Raw genomic sequence first — 18,202 nt, 5'->3', positions numbered from 1 at the left:
AAAGCCAGGAAGGGATAAGCGAAGGGGCCTTGCTGTGAGGGGCTGTGTTGGTGGCAGGGGCATGGAGAGCTGTCCTGGGGTACGGCGAGATGGGCATGGCAGCCTCTCTGCACCTGGGGACAGCGCTCGGGTCTGGGACTGGGCAGAGAGCTGGGCCTGGCTGGCGGCTGCTTTGGGAGCTGGGGCAGGAGCTGCAGCTCTCACAGCCCGGGGGGGTTGGGAGGGGCCCTGAATTGGGTGCATTCAGCGTGGCACAGCTGGTGTGGGCTGCGGGGCGGGGGGGCTGCAGTTGCTCCTGACACTTTTGCCTCTGAATGTGATGATAAACTCCCTTTCCCGATTAGCGCTGATCCCTCTGCCTCCAAAACAGTTGGCCCTAATGAACATACGGCCCAACAGCTGTAAGCGGTTATACATATGCATGGATATATATATTTATCCCCCCCCAGCCCATCCATATATACTGGAGATCACAGCTGTTGCTATTCTTCCTTGCAATGCAGATCAGACGCTCTCTCTCTTTGGAGTCTTACTTGACCTATTTTGCAGGCGCAAGATTTTTTGTGATGATGATTTCCCCAGTTGGTGCTTTTGATTCTGCCTGAAACATCTTGATTGAAGGCAAACAATGGCAGCTCCGGCAGCCGGCAGCGCCCCGCACCCACGCGCCGCCCCGGCCCCGCCAGCCGCCACGCGCCGGGGGGGCCCGCACGGCCCCATCCCATCCCATCCCATCCTCTGGTGCCACTGCCCTGTGCCCGCGGGACACGGCTCTGCCACCGGCCCGCCATCCAGGCCATCCAGCCTCGACCTTGAGGCTTGTCTGGTGTCCCCATCCTCTGCCCGCCTGCCCCTTCTCAGCCCTGAGCCTCTTCCCGCCAGCTGGAAACTGCTCCACCACTCCAAAATCTTGCAAATCATGGTGGTGATGTCCCTTGGGGTCCCAGCCATAAGACCAGAGGGGGAGATGGTGCCAGAGCTGGCAGGAATATCAAAACCCCAGTGGCTGCTGTGCAGCATCCCATGGGTGATGGACACCTTTGAAGTGCAGTCTCCAGTGACCCCCAGCCTCTGCTCACTGCTTAACACAAACTTTCGGGGCTGCGAGGGAGACTCCCATGTCCCTGCAGCCCTCCCTGTCCACACAGGGTGCCCCAAAGAAGGGCCTCAAAGCCACCACATCCTGGCAAGGAAAAGCGGCCATCCGGGCGCACACAAAGCCATTTCTTGTTTGGCATTTTTGTTTGAAGTGTGTCCTTCATCTGGGTTTCTACAGCAACTGGGAAGTTCCTATCCTGGCCCAGCTGGAGGGACTGAAGCAGCCAGGGGAACAGAGCAGGAGGGCAGGAGGCAAGGATTGAGGGCAGGAAGGGAAGAAGCAAAAAATCAAGTTTCTGAGAAGTGGGGCTGTATTTTCCACCTCCATCTTGGAGGAAAATACAGCAGCTGGGACAGGATTCCAACTCTATCCCTGCCCCTCTGTCTCCAGAGGCACTGCAGCCAGCTGGGGCCAAATCAGGGGGTGTAAAACAAGCAGCTTTTAGGATCCCTTCAGGTAAAGAGTAGTCTGCTGTGTCCCACATTGGCTGGCCCTGGCATGGCTGCATTCTCTTAGCCCCTGTGCCAGCCTGGGTTAAAATGAAACACACTTTTCTAAGAAGAAAGCAACCAAACCCAATGAAACTCCAGTGGTTCATCTTAGACAGTGAGTCTTTTCATTTGTTCATTATGAGATAATACCCAAATCTGGCTAATTAATATTCCTGCATATTTTCCAAGGGGTGATGAGGTATCTTAAACATCTCGTGGAGATGGGCTTTCATATTTATAAGGTTGATGTGCAAACTTAAATTGACACTGTCTAAATATACCCTCATGTTTAAGCATGGGGCTTTCTCTCCCAAGGCAGCAAGGGCTTTCCTGGGGTGCACACCCTGGCTGGAATCGGGACCTGGGGCTCAGTGGGTGGGAGAGCTGCCCAGAAAGGCTCCTGCGAGGCAGGGTGTGATGTTGTGTGATCCATCTTTCCACAAAGATTGGGATTTGTGTTTGCTTTGGTAACGGAACAGAGCACAACAGGCACTGACCCAGTGGGGTCAGTGGTGCTTCGGGGTGAAGGATCAGCGTGAGCACCCCCACAGCCGGACGTGCTGACGGGTACCAGGCAGGGCCTGCAGCTTCCTGCAGAAACCCTTCTCCAAGGTTAAAAATAGGAATGGGTTGAAAACTGAAACCTGGTTTGCGTTCTCCCTCATTATGTTGATTGCTTATTTACATGTATGCAAATGGAGGAAGAGGCAGTGGCTCCTCCACCTGGGGACCCCTTGGCACAGGAGACCGTAAAGCCCACCAGGTAAATCCCTGCTGAGGGCTGGGCCACGGGGCTGTGGCCCCTTCCCAGGATCACCCTGAAAGCGAAGCATCAGCCCCTCTTGCCGTGCCGATCCGAGGGCTGAGCCTCGTGCCGAGGCCAGTGGCCGGTGGCACGGTGGTTACGGCAGCCATTGCCTCCCCCCCACCCTGCTCCACCAGATGTGCGTGTCCAGCTCCAGCTGTTCCCCATCAGCCTCCCCCGTGCAGCACCGCCAGCTCCGGGATCCTTTTTCCACCAGGCCCCTTGTCCTTCATCAGACACCAATTTGGTCTCGCCCAGCTGCTCATTTTTCTTTCCGCCGTGTGACATGTTTTCACCTGGCTCCTAATCCGTCTCTTTCCATTCACAACTCGAGCTGTTTATGGATGTGCCTCTGCTCCCCCTGCTCTCCCCACCCCCCGGACAGAGCCATCCATCAATAAAACCCCGCTGTGCCCCTGAGCCTCAGCGCTTCCCCTCCCAGGACACCAATATCCCAACAGCTACGGGCACACATTCCTCCTGCTGCTCCATGGGGTGATCCCATGGGGCCATTGCTTTCCTCCTCGCCCTCAGCAGCACATGGGGCTCGATGGCACTGATGGTCCTGGAAGCTGAGGCACCCAGGACACCAGGGGACTCTTCCTGGATGGGGGGCAAGAGAGGGGCTGTGGCCCCTCTGCTCGGTATGGGCACCCACTCTTTTGGGGCTGATCCCTCCAGCGAAGGTGTGGGGTGAGAGTGGCCCATGGTGGGGGCAGTCCTAACTCTTGGGGGTCACCCTGAAGGGGGGGGGGCTGTGCCTGTGTCCCCCCATAGTAGGTGACAGGTGCTTTAATGCCTGGGGTGGCAGCTGCTGCTGCTGTCACAGGAGGAGGCAGCTGTGCCAAGGAGGAAGAGTTTGATGATGATGAGGAGGACAGCTGGGCAGTCAAACCGAGAGGCAGCAAGCATAGGGGCCATAGCTGGGGAGTGCCCTGGGGTGGGGGGTGGCCCAGGCTGTGCATCAGGGACCCTCCTCCACAGGGAGGGACATCACTCATCTGGCCTGTATCCTCATCACCCAGGGCTCCTCTTTACCCCCCAGCAGCCGGCCCTGTGAATGTGGAGGGGAGACATCACGGGATCCCTGTGGAGGTTGAGAGCATCCTGCTCCCTTCTGCCACCCTGGAGTGCTTTGCTTTTGACTGAGAAGCAAACCCCCAAATATCCCAATGGACGGGGGGTTTCCTGAAGAGCCCGAGCAGGAGAGGGTTGAGAAGAACCCAGCAGGACAGGCAGGGCTGAGCTGCCAGGCTCTGCAGCCTGTGCGTACAAGAACACACAGGGGCAAGAGATACTGGCCCCCGAATCCAGCACTGCCTGGGAACTTGTCCAGGGTTGTGCTGCCACCTCTGTTGGAATGGAATGGGAGGAGTTAGTGAGAGGGTCCCCCTCCCTTGAACCTACTGTTCCCCTCTTTCAGCTCACTGAGACTTTCTCCCCTTCCCAGTTCCCACTAAAGTAGCACAAGGGGAATTCAAACTGGAACTAAACCAGGGATGTTTTGCAACCAAGGAAAAAATAAAGCAACCTGAACCTGAAGAGAGCAGTGGAAAACCCCTCCTGCCTCTAGGACACTGCTCTGTTTTATGAAGTCAGCCTCATTTTCCCCAGATGAAGATCACCCCTGCACAGCCCCAGCCAGGCCAGCCCAGGCCCCCACGGCACATCCTGGACAAAGGTTCCTCCTCGCCCTTCCCAGCCTTGGCTGGGCACAGAGGGTCCCCAAACCAGCCCGGGGTGCTGCCAGCACCCACAAAGCCCCAGGGGCAGCGGGGCTTTAGGTGGGGATGAAGGCTTAAGGGCTGGGTTCCCGGACAGCAGCACAGCTGGAATGGTGGATGCTGGCAGAGTCAAGAAAGGTGCTGCTGTCCCCAGCCCAGTCCCCATCCCACAATGGGGATTGTTCTGGAGCCCATGGGCAGGATGCGGCCTGGCCGGCTCCGTGCCTGACTCACATCCTCGCTGCCTGGGAGGGAGCTGGTGGAGAGCCCTTCCCACGGGGCTGGGACACGGCCTGGGCACTGCAGGGGACCCTGTCCGCACCTGGGACCGGCTGCTGCCCCATGGCCGAGCTGCTCCCTCCCAAGAGCCCCTCTGGAACCCCCGCCATGGCCCAGGCCCTGCGGGACCGGGCAGCGTTTCCTGCCCAAAGCAGTCAGAGCCTCCCTCCGGAGCTGGCGTTCCCGGGGGAAGAGCTGCAGCAGAGCGAGGCATTTGCACTAAGTGATCACATTTATTTGAATATTTTGCGTGTGTGTGTGTGTGTGTGTGTGTGTGTGTGTGTGTGTGTGTCTAAAATTGGTTACAGAATAAATACCTGTGCCTTATAGCAGGAAGTCCACTTTTTTTTATACAAAGTGCTTGTTACAGGAAGTTGCATCAGCGATATGCAGGAGGGGAGTGCGTTTTGGTCACACTTCCCCTCCTGAAAACTAGAACAGATTTTTTTTTATTTATTTATTTGTGGTTTTTTGTAAAGTTTCTTTTCCCTTTTTTTTTTGTGCATTAAATTTCCTGCCATTGTGTATTTACAAATCTCTGAAAGAAGGAAAAAAATGCCAATATGCATGAGAAGTGGCCTTGTAACACAAAAAAAAAAATCAGCCTTTAAAAATAAAAAGTAACAAACCCAAAATCTACAAGTATCATTTCATACTGAATCAATGATAGATTTTTTCTTTTTTTTTCTTTTTAAAAAGGGAAAGAAAGGGGTGGGGAAAGGGGAAAAACTGAACCAAACCAGAAAAAATGAACTTGGAGAAATATAAAGAGAGAAGGTGCCATTGTCCCTTCTGAAGTTTTCCAAAGGCAGAGAGGAGCGAGGAAGAGCACAACGCACAGACCCAGATGTCCGACTGAAATCCCCATCAATTTCTTCTCGGTAATTTCTCCCTCGTGTTTACCCAGCGAGGGGCAGGAAGGACTTCCAGAATTAAATTAAAAAAAGGCATTAAAATGAAAAAAAATTATTTCATTTTTAAAGGATTAAAAAAAAAAAAAAGGAGATATGATAGAACAACCCTCCCCAAAATCCTGGAGGGGTGTGAGGCAGGGAAAAAATTGGGTTTGATTTAAAAGGGGAGGGAAAAAAAAAAAAGAAAAGCCAAACCAAACCAGACTTTTCTCTCTGAACACATCATCGAGCAGGACTCTCCAGAGAGTGTGACGGTTAACTGGTGACGTAGTGTTTGGCCGAGGGCTGCCCGTAGACCCTATAGAAATCCTGCCGCCCGTGCTGCTGGGATGCGTCAATCCATTCCCTCACGGCAAGTCCCGGGAGCGACTGGGGCACGGCGGGGGCGGGCGGCAGCGGGTGCGAGTACTCCTGCGACGACACTGTCCAGGGGAAGTGCCCCGAGCGCGGGTAGGGCTGGTGCCCGCTGTGGTTGGACACCGAGGAACAGTAACAGTTATCCACGGAGCAGACGAGGATTTTGCGCCCGCCGTACTGCGAGAGCACGGACTGCTGAGATGACGTGGTGTTGGGGTAGTGAGATGGGTTGAAGACGGAGCCCGAGTGCACCGGCTGCGGGCCGCTAGGAAGTCCAACTATGTGCTGCGTGGAGCTACAAGGCACCATGGCTTGTGCGGACTGCCCCTCGCCGGCCGAAGCGCCCTGGCTCATGTACTGGCTCGCCACAGTCCCGGACGATGGCTCGAGGAAGCTGCCCTCGGGAAAGGCGGTGGAGTGCTTGCGCTTCTCCGCGCCGGAGTTGCTGACGGTGCAGGGGTACATGGGGATGCTCTGCAGGAAGGGGACGGGGGTGCTCAGAGGACCTGTGGAGGGGAACAGGAGAGGGGGATTGGATTAAGCACAGCGTGGCGCAGCTCCGGGGTGCTCCGGCCCCAAGACCCACGTTCCAGCCCCACGTGTGCAGTGGCAAACCATGCACGCAGCCCTGTGCAGGTGGACTTGCAGATTCAGTTCCGGGCCCTTGGCAGCGGGCTCGGAGCAGCCCCGGGCCCTGCTCTGCAAACAGCTCATGAACACAGTCCCTAACAGGAGCAGAGTGGGACAGCCTGGGGGATAAACACCAGTCCCCCAAGGAGAGGACTGGGAAGGCTCCACAGGACGTGGTTTGCTCCCAGGCATTGGCTGGGGGCTGTGGGACCATGCCAGTCCCTGGCTGTCCCTGCCCACATGCTGACCCCCACCTTTCCACTGACTTCTCCTGGCAATGGCCAAACCCCCAAAAGCTCTGTATTTCAGGGTTTTGTGTAACCCCAGAACACAGCTATTTCACAAGACAAGGAAAATGCCCTGGGGAGAGTCAGGAACTGGCTTGGTGACTCTCCCTGCTGACTGCAGAGGGGCTCCAAGGGGTCCCTACCCCAAAGAGTTCTCCCCACCGTTTTGTACTGGGATCTGCAGGGCAGCCAGCTACGGATACAGGAGGTAGTGAGGTTCCATGCCCCTACACTTCTCAGGTTTCACCCACCTTCCAGCAACTTCCTCAGCTGCTTCTCCTTCTTGGCAATCTCGTTCAGGAAGAGCTTGGAGTTGAGGTGGCCGATTTTGGGTGGGGGCAGGCTGCCACCTGTACAGTTCTGAGTTCTGTTGGGGATGGCAGGCAGAGAGGTGTGAGTTACAGGGTGAACTCAGGAGAGGGACAGCTCCTCCCCTCATGCACTCCTGGAGCCAAACCCCCTCCTCAGGGTAGAGGACAGAAGTGAGCTGGCTGTCTCTGGCAGGCAGGACCTTCCCTGTCCAGTTTTGCTTGAATGTCCCCTGCCAGGGCACACCTCCTGCAGTCCATGTCCCCACTGCATGGCCATCCCAGCTCATCTCTGCTCTGCTAGTGCTGCCTTTAACTCCCTGCCCTGCCTCTGCCCAGTGGAGCTGGATGGAGCTCTGCATCCCAACCCTGCTGGTCCCATCCTCTGCTCTTCCACAAGCACAACGCTGAGATTCTCCTAGTCCACAGGGAGGACTCGATTCAATGGCTGCACGAGGGGATTTTTTCATCCTCACAGAGAGAGATAGGGAAGCTGAGCATGGCACATGCCTCTTCCAAACCCTGTAGCATCCCTGGCCCTGGTCTTCCTCTGGATATTGTGCTGCTGCCACCCCTGTGGACATGAACACACCCTTTTCCACAAACACGTCTGTCCCGCAGCGCTTACCTGTCCATTAAGATTTTCACAGACTTGGTGTTCTAGAAGTGGAAGGAGAAGCTCTGGTCAGTAAGGCCAATCCCTGCCAAGTGGCTATGCCCCCTTTCAGTGTCAGCTTCCATGGCCCCCCAGGAGGGGACAGTCTGACCATGGGCACTGAGCCCCCTTTCCCCTGCATGGGCTGCTCCAGCCCCATCTCCAGCTGTGGCACCTCCTCATTTGAGGCCAGCACTGAGCCTGCCTCACTTCTCCTTGACTTCTTCCACTGCTGAGCACTCGGGAGACATCAGCCAGCCCTGCCAATGTCGCCATCCTGCTCCCCACCACCCCCCACACATACCCAATTCTTCCCACACAACCAAGCCTCTCCACAGCCCCCGTCCCACCCTGGCATGGGCAGCTTGTCTTACCTTCATGAAGTTGATGTCCTCAGTTTTGTCAAACATGACCTGGACAGAGCTGAGAAGCTTCTTGGCCTCCTGCATGCGCTCATTGAGGTGCAGAACCTGGGCTGCATTCTCGTTGCAGAACTTGGCCTGGGCCTTGTCCAGGATCTCCATGGTCTTCCGCAAGTCCTCATCCAAGATCTGGTGCATCTTCTCGTACTGCAGGCGCACCTCATCCTTCAGCTGGTTCACCTTCTCCTGGGGAGAAGAGCAGGGTCAGTGCTCTGTGCTCTTTGACCTCTTCCTGGTTGTTCCAGGACACCTGGGTTGTTTCTCAGTACAGAATGCAGCCTGAAAGCTGCACCCCAGCTCTGCTCTCCAGCAACACCCGGACAGCTCAAACCCTGCTGTCAATTCCCACATGGGAGGACTTCTATGTGCCAGAGACCCAACAGGGGCACTCTGAAGGTTTGATCGGTTCAGCAGATTCCTGGACTTACTTCCTGGGGTCTGTGTGGGGATCAGCTCCAGAGACCCAATCCCAAGGAACAACTTGCTACACCACCAATGGAAGTGTGCTCTCCTGAAAAATCCCACCCATCCCTATCTGCATGCCCTTTCCCACCTTCATCCTCATCCTCAGCCCCATCCCAGGCTGGAGACACTTCATGTTCCAGAGCCTTTGCCTTCATGCTCTGGGAGACCGAGGGGCTTTAAGGACCACAGGCACTCCCTTCCTGAGAAAGGCTGTGCTGAGCTGAGGCAGGACGTGCCATCTGATATTTAAGAGCAACCTTGTTCCTCATCTCCCAACTCAACCCAGGGCCCATGAGGCTGCAGAGCAGCTCCAAACACTTATTTTATTCTTCCAAAATGATGACTGATGACACTGAAATGGAGGCTGGAAGTCTGTCCAGCTACTCCTCCCCTGCATGTCTTCCTCCCTGCCCACCTGGCCCCTGTGTCCCACAAGCTTGTCCCCATTGTGCCACAAGGGGACAGTCCCTGGGACTGGCCGTGGCAGGGTGAGGCACTGGTTACCTCGACCAGCCGCTTGTCTGATTCCAGCTTGTAGAGCTGCTCCTCGATGTCCTGCTCCCGCTCCTCCAGGCGGTCCTGCTGCTTCATCAGCATCTTCTGCAGAGAGGAGAGAAAGCAGCATCGTCAGAGCCCAGCGGCCGCATGTGCCAGTGAACATCAGTGCTGCCCACACTGGCTCTGCCCACACGGTTCAGGAGGGATGGTGCTTTTACCCAGCAGGATGCCACTGCCAGGCTGAAAGCCCCTGGGTAGCTTGTGGAGCTGGAAATTTGGTTATTTCAATGGCAGGAATGGCAGAGGGGCTGCCTGTGCCAGGCTGTGTTATCGGCTGCGCTGGGTCCCCTGGATGGGGCAGCACCTCAGGTAATTTCTGCAGCCTGGTCAGTGGGGTTGGGTCAGGGCCAAGCCCTGGGGACTGTGGGGGCATGCAGAGAGGCTCATCCCCCAATAAGGCAGTACCATTTGAGGCCCATCACCCATCGCCAGCAGGCTCCTGTGAGACATCACCACCTCCCTCGCGCTCCGTACGCCACGCCAAATCCTTTCTCCCTTCCCCGCCTCCTTGACAAGCCCCAGAGCCAGCGTCAGCGTAATCTGGAGGGACAGAGTGAGGAGGAAAGGAGCCTCCCTCTGCCACACTGCCAGCCCCCAGCCCCACTCCTTGGGGCTGGGCCTGGGCCATCCACCAAATAACTGGGACAAAACCTTATCCCCAGCTATCAGCGCGAGCGCCTCGCTCCTGCATGATTCCCAGCCTGGAGAAACCCACTGCCCATGAGAGAAAGGCTCCATCCCTGTGAGCAGGAGCATGGCTTCCCAAAACACCCCTCAAAATCAACTCCAAATATTTGCCCTTCGTGTTTACTGGGTGGAAAAGCCAGGACACCAGCGGGGCGAGGAGAAGGGCTTCACCCGGCACGGAGATGCGGCGTTCGAGACTCAGCGACGGGGGCGAGATGGAAAGAAACCGGCAGCGAGAATGAATTTCGAGGGGATTATTGCTATTATAAACCGCCACTCGGGAATTTATAATCAAGTAATTAATTCCTGGACGAGGCGGGAGGGGGAGGGTGGCAGAGGCGCTGCCGGGATTAATTGCATTGCAGGGAAAGGCTGTCACCTCCGACTCAATTCAGGAGCAGGAATGCGAAGCCTCCTCCCTCCTGTTGTTTTTCTTAAGGTCTCAGGCACCTCCAGCCTTACTGTCACTGGGCCCCTACCACTAATAATAACGAGGAGCTAAAAAAACCCAGCTTCCCACTCACAGCACACTGCACATGCATGCCCAGGATGCACATGTGTGCACCCACCCAGGCCCATGCAGACAGACACACAGACAGCACATCCACTGAAACAGGGCTGAGAGGCAGTCACAGCAACACAGACCCCCAGCCCACGGGGGGACATTTGCTGCGCATGCCTACAGAAACACAGGGGCCTGCAGCATCCACGGGCATCACTGGAAGCATCCACACTGAGAAAGATTTGAGGCATATACTAAGAATCTCATTTTTTCATTGTAAAATGATTGTTTTTTGTGCTGCTGCAGCAGCAGGAGGCTGCAGTCCACTCCCAGTTTAACACGTGGTGGGAACTGAGCTCTGGAGAGTGAGCGCAACACCACTTGCTGGAACCCTGGAGAACCAAGGCAGGAACTAGGTCCTGTGCCAACAGCCAGGCCTGAGTGTGGAGCTGCTGGGGGTTTCTCTAGGGTCTCAGACAGGGTTTTGGGTCAAGCACCAGGCAGAACTGTGGAGCAGGTGGACAATTGTTGTATTGCACTAAACAGAAAACAGCCCCGTGTAGGTGGGTTGAGAAGTGGCAGGCAACAAGCCTGCTCCTGGGCTCCAAGGAAAGAGATTCCTTCCAACATCCCTGCTTGCAGGAGGCCAGCTGAATGTGGGAGTTGGGCAGGTCGTGCAGTGCAGGCTGAGCTGCTCACGCCCCATGCTGGGCAGCCAAAGGACACAGCGAGCTTTGCACCGAGCCCTTCCCTACACCTCCCTCCCTGCCACAGACTCGCCATCTCCACCACAGACAGCCAGACCCAGCCCACACCAGCCCACCAGGAGGACAGCCAAGTCTAGCCAGGCCCCCAGGAGCAGCCCCATCCTCAGCCTGACTTCCCTGTCTGCCAGCTGGGACAGGAGTGGGTAAAAAACATAGGATAGGATCCCTCACTGGGCACAGAGGCCAAATCCCCATCCCACTCTGTCATACCTATCAGGTATCTGACATATCAAGGGCAGACACTGCCCTTCTCCCTGATGCTGCTGGGATGCTTGTAGCAAGGGAAAGCAAGGTTTCCCATCACTGGCAGATGCCAGGCAGGCAGAGGCCACCCTGGCAGCCCCACTGGTCTGAGAGACCCCCGAGGGAGGCACCAAACAGCCCGGACACGCACGTACCATCGCCCTGCAGCTGCCGTGGCAGAGCTGCCAACCTTTGTGTTTTGTAACAAACCTCAGACTGCTCCACTCCAGGAATCATGCAATTATGGGAAATCACAAATATACATATAAACATATGTAAAAATAACTTTATATATATATATATAAGTTAATTTAATATCACCTCACAGCTGGAAAAAGTGACCAAAATCCAACCTAAAGCCATAGAAATCAGACAAAATAGAGGACATGCAGCGCTTACTTTAAACCTCATACTTGAGCCACTCTTTTTTTAGGGTGATTTAAAAACTGTACGTGCCTGGATTGCAGCGGAATGGGAGGGCTTTTCACCCATGGCAACAAAACCTTAACAAGACACAAGGGTATGAACTACCCCTTCTGGATCCGAGGGGCAAAATCTCATTGTCTATGCAGCACAGGCTGAATTCCTTAGGTATTTTGAAAAGGAAAATATATCCCTTCCCCTTCCATCCCCTCCCAAATCTGGCATTTCTGAAGTCATGAACTCCTCCTCCTCCAGGATCAGAATTTCTCGGGGTAATTTCTCATATTTCATGCATGACCTTGATGCTGGGAGAGCCGAGGCTCCCTCTGTCCAGGCACCCTTCCCAGGCTGTGCGCAACTCTGATCCCAGTTTGTCTTTTCCGAGACACGTCGCCAGTTTGCGAAACGCATACTAAAAATGCTTTTTATTCCAGCACCAGCTGAGAGTGAATTCATCTCATTAATTAATAAATTAATCGGTGGCTGGGGTAAGTGGCTGGTCCACCATGACCCTGTAGGCCCCCATGAGACTGGGCTAGTTCATGGACACCAGCTTATTCTGCAGCAGATGAACATAATCTCCCTCCTCCTCACAGAGTAAAATGAAGTGTGGGTACGAAAGGGACTCCCTTTTGCTCCCATACAGGGAGCTTGCAAACACACCATGGGCATCAACTCTGCAAGGGAGCTGGACTACCAAAGGTGGAAGGACAAAGGAGGGGACACTACCATTCACTTCCCTTCAGGAGAGAGGGTGCACTCCTCCCCTGCAGGCAGAGGAGAGTGATTCCTGAGCACTAATTGTGGCAAGTCAGATGGGTTTGGGGTACCAAGGTCATGCACTGGGACTGAAACACAGCTTGGAGGGACATCTCTGCAGGAAGCAAAGCAAACATTGCAAGGTCTCATTGCAGGGAGGATGCACACAGCTGGTCCCCATGGGACTGTGCTGGGGGAAGGCTTCCTGACCATCGCTATCCACAGCACTTGCTGGGAGGAAATCACCACCAGGGAAACCACACCCTGCCTGCCTCGCCCTGCCTGCACCTTACTGCACCCCTTGCTCAGAGGGAGCGCACTAAGGTGCAGACTATGCACTGACCCCAGCTCCCAGTGCTGCCCCAGCATGGGACACATCCACCCTGCCAGGCAGGGCACAGGGATATGTCTGCTGGGGGACAGGGCCATCCCAACAAAGAACTTCTGCAACATTAAATGCCTGCAGCCACAAGACAGGAAGATAGTAATAAAGAGTTTAGCAGCTCTGATGATACTGGGCACCTATGCTTCTCGTCCGAGAGCCACTGCATGGCTGCACCACCACAAGCCTCAGATGTGTTACAAACATGGGTCCAGCTCAACCAGCTGGGGAAATCTCCACTGTAAATGGGGGCACTGGGGTGTAGGAAGGAGCTCACACCTACCCAAGATGTCCCAGGCAGGGAGCAGTCTGTGGACACAACATTTCCCCTGATTTGTCTTGGGCTGGTCTCAACACTGTCCTCTCCCAAAGGGCAGAGCTAAGCCTGTGCTCACTGCTGAGCCCACAGTGGATTATGGCCCTGCCCTGCCTGAGGCTCAGCACTCCCCTCATCTCCTCTTTGCAGCCCCCAGACGCCCATTGCCCTGGGGCCAGCAGTAGGGCAGCAAAATCCCACGACATGCCCCAAGGTTTTGTGTTCCCTGGCTGGTCAGGGCCCTTGTGTGCCTCCCAGGGAGAGCTGGCAGGGGACAGCCTCTGGCACCCCTTCCCTGGGGGCTGGAATGCTCACCAGCCCCTGCCCAATTCCCAGCAGAATCAGGAAGGAGCCTGGCAGCTTAACCAGAGGCAGAGCAGTGCCCCATGACCCGCTGAGCTGCTGTGGCTTTAAACAAGAGCTGGAGCAGTGAAAAGCCTTAACTGTGTTCACAGGGCAAATGGAGCCCATGCAGCTCCTCTTGATGTCTAATAGGCACTGTGCATCCTTCAGGGCCGTTCACCTTGCAAGAGCAACCGAGTGCCCACACCCTGACCTGTGGGACGCTTGCAGGATGCTAATTCCCAATAAACTCTGCTGAACCTGTCTGTGGGTTTGGAGGGTACTACAGCAGGGCAGGTGGACAAACCACAGGAGTGCACAGCTCTAATTCCCATAGGAAACTGGGGGAGCAGAGAGCCAGCCTGCCCCACAGAGCACCTTTAACCACAGCTGGACAGCTAGCCTAGGACAGACACACTCACTTCTCTGCCTCTCTCCTTCCTCCTCCTCCTCTGCGCCCAGGCCTTCCCCTCGCCGCCAAATCCCAGCCACTGAGTGAATAAGGACATTGTTTGCAGTCACCGGAAAGCGAGAACGGAGGGAGCAGCTTGGAGCATGAGGGGCAGGAAGGGTGAGGAGGAGGAGGAGGAGGAAGGTGGAACCGGAGCGAGGAAGCTGCAAAGGGCAGATGCCTGCAGCGGGAATGGCTCCAGACACCTGCAGCTCAGCCCAGGGACCGGGATCAAGAGCCCCCATTGAGACACATGTCCCAGCACGTTGCTGGAGACGGGCCTGAAGTCACAGTGACTGAATTTTAATGCACCGAAAGCCCTGGGCCAAGGAGGCGAGTGCAACCTTTCGCCTGCCCAGGCCTCCCACACACAGGCTTCCCTCTCGCCAGCCTCGCTCCACTGTCAGCTGGACCATTTTCTGAGAAAAACCCACGTGATGAGCTATTTTCATCTCTCCTGAAAGTGTCACCCCACCTGCTAACACATCAGAACCCTGACACTGTGTACATCTGGGGCACAGCACCCCACTGCCCCCAAAAACAGGATCTCACATCATAAGATAATGCATCATGCACTGCCACAGCCCAAAGCCCTGGAGTATCCCTCCCACCCTGCTGGTGGTCTCCTGCTGACCAGATCTAGGCAAAACCAGCTCTTTCAAACTCCCCACAACCCTCACAACACTCGCAGGAGGCAGATCCACTTAAAGAGGCAGGAAGGAAATGCTTTCTGGTTGGGGTTTCATCTTGCACACATTTACAGTAAGCACCAGGCAGGAGGGAAGGTCTCCAGCCGGAGCATGAGGTCTTACCTCCCCTGGCCAGCCTGGAGCAAACAGTGCTCCAGGCTTTGGCTTTTCTCACAGTGCTCCCTGTGCAGAGATCAGGCTGGTTTATCCTCAACAGGGGAAGGAAGAGTGGAGGGGAACAGCCTGAGATATTAATAGCTGCCCTTCCTAGGAAGGGCTGGAAGTAGCAGCCATGCAGTGAAGAGGCACCAAGGAGACCCCCTTTCCAGCACTGAGGGACACCTGAGCACCAGGAGAGCTGGTGCTTTGTAGAAAAGGGCTGAGGGCCAAATAATCAGCTCCAGCTTGGGGGAAGAGGATGTACAGATGCCTCTTGCAAGAGCAGCTCTCTACCCTGTTGTCATGCTGGAGTGGGCAAGGATGCCTCCTGCTTGTCCACATCACCCTGTGAGATGCTGCCTGGCCTCTGAGCCTTCCCTGGAGAAGAAACCATCAGGTTTAGACCCATGTTCCATCTCCACTGGCTACCCCACAGGCACAGCCCCATGTCCCACCTCCTGTGCCCACCCCAGCACAGGGCATCCCTGCAGCACAAGTGGCACACAGCAGCTGGATGCTCCCGTGGACCCATGAGTCATGACTGCTGAGCAGAACCAGGTCAGGCCTGGCTCCTGGGGCATCCCAGGACAGTGGGCATGGCAGACCATATTTCTCTCCATGTCCCTGTACCACAGCAGATCCTGAGCCACCAAAAGGCTGTGCCAAAGGCTGGGACAGCTCTTTCTCTTGTTTACACCTAGCAGAAAGGAAGAACTTGTTAATAAAGAGAAAATACAAGGCATTGTGTTGCATGGGGCCAGCAGCAGGATTTCTGGAGGTCAGGAAATGGGGACCTATTGTCAGAAAGCAACCCTTCAGGAGGATCTTGAGAATGCTAATTCACCTTCCTGGGCCTCTGTGCATCGCCCTGCTCACTGCAGCCATGGGAGTTACTTCATGCTGTGCCTCTCACACAAATGGAGGAATGAGGCTGGGGCACTACCTAAAGGGTCTGGACCCCAGCTTCAAGCCATGGCCCAGCTGCCACTGCTGTCAGTGTCCTTGGAGTAGGAATGAAGATTTGCTCCGAGAGGAAAAGGAGGATAAGGGAGATTAAGGGGCAGAGAGATGAGGCCAGTGGCTGGAGACACATCACCTCTCCACCAGCAGCCCTGCAAGTCCTGGAGGAAGGAGCCTTCCTCATAACTGGGTATGAGGTGATTCCAGTATGGATGTTGTACCCTTCAAAACAGAGGCTCCCTCCATGCAAAGCATAATAGAGGCAGTGAAAGCAGGGTAAACTGCCTATGCCAGATTTGGGGCTCCAGACTCACTCATAAGATGGAAAAAAGGGGCTGGAAATGCACCAGGAAGACAAATACCAGGACAAGAAGCCAGTTTGCATGCTGAGCGTGCAGCCAGGTGAGCCATGACTGATGCTGCTGGCTCCACAGGACAAAGATGAGCCCTGGTGATAGAATCATAGAATCATAAACTCATTAAGATTGGAAAACACCTCCAAGATCTTTGAGTTCAACCTTTGACTGAACACCACTTTGTCAACTAAACCATTAGCACTAATGGTCAGGTTCAGTAATTTCTTGAACACTTTCAGGGATGGTGACTCCACAACCTCCCTGGGCAGCCCATTCTAATGCTTAACCTCCCTTTCAGTGAAGAAATTCTTCCTGATGCCCAACATAAACCCTCCCTAGCATGGCTTGAGGCTTGTCCTTGTCCTGTCACTTGTTGTCTGGGAGAAGAGGCCCATCCCTACCTTGCTACACCCTCCTTTCAGGCAGTTGTAGAGTGATAAGGTCTCCCCTGAGCCTCCTTTCCTCCAGGTAGCCCCAAAAACAACTCCAGCTCCCTCAGCCACTCCTCACAGCACTTGTGCTCCAGACCCTTCACCAGCTCTGTTGCCCTTCTCTGGACTCACTCCAGCACCTCAGTAGTTTTCTTGCAGTAAGGGGTCCAAAACTGACCATGGGATTTGAGGTGCTGTGCTGAGTACAGGGGAGTGATCACAGTCCTGGTCCTGCTGGCTACATACTGCTACACAAGCCAGGATCCCACTGGCCTCCTTGGCCACCTGGGCAACTGCTGGCTCATGGTCCTCAGCTCTTTTTCTGCTGGGCAGCATCCAGCCACTCTGCCCCCCAGCCTGTAGCACTGTGTGGGGTTGTTGTGATCCAAGTGCAGCATCCAGCACTTCACTTTGTTGAACCTCATACAACTGGCCTTGGCCCCTCGATTCAGCCTGTCCAGATCTCTCTCTAGAGCCTTCCTAATATTAAACAAGACTGGTCTCAAAACTGAGCCTTGGAGAGCCTCACTAGTGACCTGGCCAGTAGAGCCACTTCCTGCCCTGTCCCTACCAGGAGAGACAGCATCCCATCAGGGAAGATGCTCCCACACTGTGTCCCAATGCCACAGGGACAGCAGAGGCATTTGGGTGGTGCAGGAGCAAGATGGTGGTGCAGCCACCTCTGAGGGCTGGGGCTGCAGGCACGACCAGGCCCTCAGGGCACTGAGGAGCTCAAGAAATTTAATTTCTCTCTGCTGGGCAGGGAGGGAGAAGAGATCCCCATCCAGGCCTGGGTGTGAACACAGCCCACCCCAGGCAGCTTTCAGTGGGAGGACAGCACAGGCCACATTGGCCTGGGAGTGAGGAGAGCCAGGGAGAGTCACAGGACTCAGCTCAGTGTTTATGAAAAACAGGGTCTGCATCATCTTTGCCACCAGGGATGCAGGGGAGGAGCTCTTTTCACCACCTCTTTCAGTTTCAGGGGGAAAATGTACATGTTTAGGGCTGCTTATAAATGAGTGCCAAAATTCACCCTGCTGCTGAGCCATCTCCAGCACAGGGCTCTGGCTGCAGGCCCTGGCACAATCTGCCCTGCCCAGCACCAAATGCCCTTTGAGTAACCAACTCAGGAGCACCAGCACTGGAGACTGCAGGGAAAGCACAGGGTTTGTGACCTCCCAAAAAGTTTCAGACACCCAGACCCAAGTGCCTTGAGCAACTGTTTCCAGCCACTTGGGAGCTCAGACTGACACCAACACCTGGAGCACAACTGTTCCCCGTGACCAGCACTGCCTTGTGCTTCATCCCTGCCATGCCAGAAAATAAAATCTGGAGCCTGCAAGTGTATTGAGTGGGATTCACCAGATTTCACAGTTTTTCAGAGCCTAAAAGATCGTGTAATAAGTCCTGCCCTTTCTGTCTTCAGCACACTCTGTGCTTGTGGTTTCTCAAATGTTTCAATCAATTTATATGGACATTAGGGGGGCCCTACAATCCTTTTCTCCCTCATGTCTTTTTTCATACATCTGCCCCTTCCCAACCACAGATACAGATAAAAATTTAATCCAGAAAAAAAAGAGCAGTCTGTCTTTGGTGGGATCATCTCCCCCAGCTGGCTCTCAGAAGCGCTCTGCCAGCTCCAATGGTGGCAGTCTGGGCAGCAAAGGGAGATAACTCAGTGCTAAAATTCAGCTGAATCAGAAACTCCTCACACCAGTCCTATTGCTCTGACATATCATTT

The 18,202-nt window shown here is 55.1% G+C and overlaps 1 protein-coding gene across 1 annotated transcript in view; it reads right to left on the bottom strand.

Annotated features, from left to right (window-relative positions):
* Positions 1–4,627: 4,627 nt before the first annotated feature.
* Positions 4,628–18,202, bottom strand: part of TRIM8 (tripartite motif containing 8) — a 29,582-nt gene continuing 16,007 nt past the window's right edge. Inside the window, exons 3-7 of the mRNA XM_058028847.1 lie at positions 8,941–9,036; positions 7,924–8,157; positions 7,523–7,554; positions 6,838–6,953; positions 4,628–6,175 (exon numbers count right to left, since the gene is read on the bottom strand). Of these exons, the coding sequence (XP_057884830.1) occupies positions 5,568–6,175; positions 6,838–6,953; positions 7,523–7,554; positions 7,924–8,157; positions 8,941–9,036 (1,086 nt within the window). The 3' untranslated portion in view covers positions 4,628–5,567. The remainder of the gene's footprint in view (positions 6,176–6,837; positions 6,954–7,522; positions 7,555–7,923; positions 8,158–8,940; positions 9,037–18,202) is intronic.

The sequence above is a fragment of the Melospiza georgiana genome, chromosome 8 (assembly GCF_028018845.1).
Source record: "Melospiza georgiana isolate bMelGeo1 chromosome 8, bMelGeo1.pri, whole genome shotgun sequence".
NCBI lineage: Eukaryota > Metazoa > Chordata > Aves > Passeriformes > Passerellidae > Melospiza > Melospiza georgiana.
The sequence above is the reverse complement of the archived record's forward strand: the minus strand, read 5'-3'. Positions and strand labels throughout refer to the sequence as shown.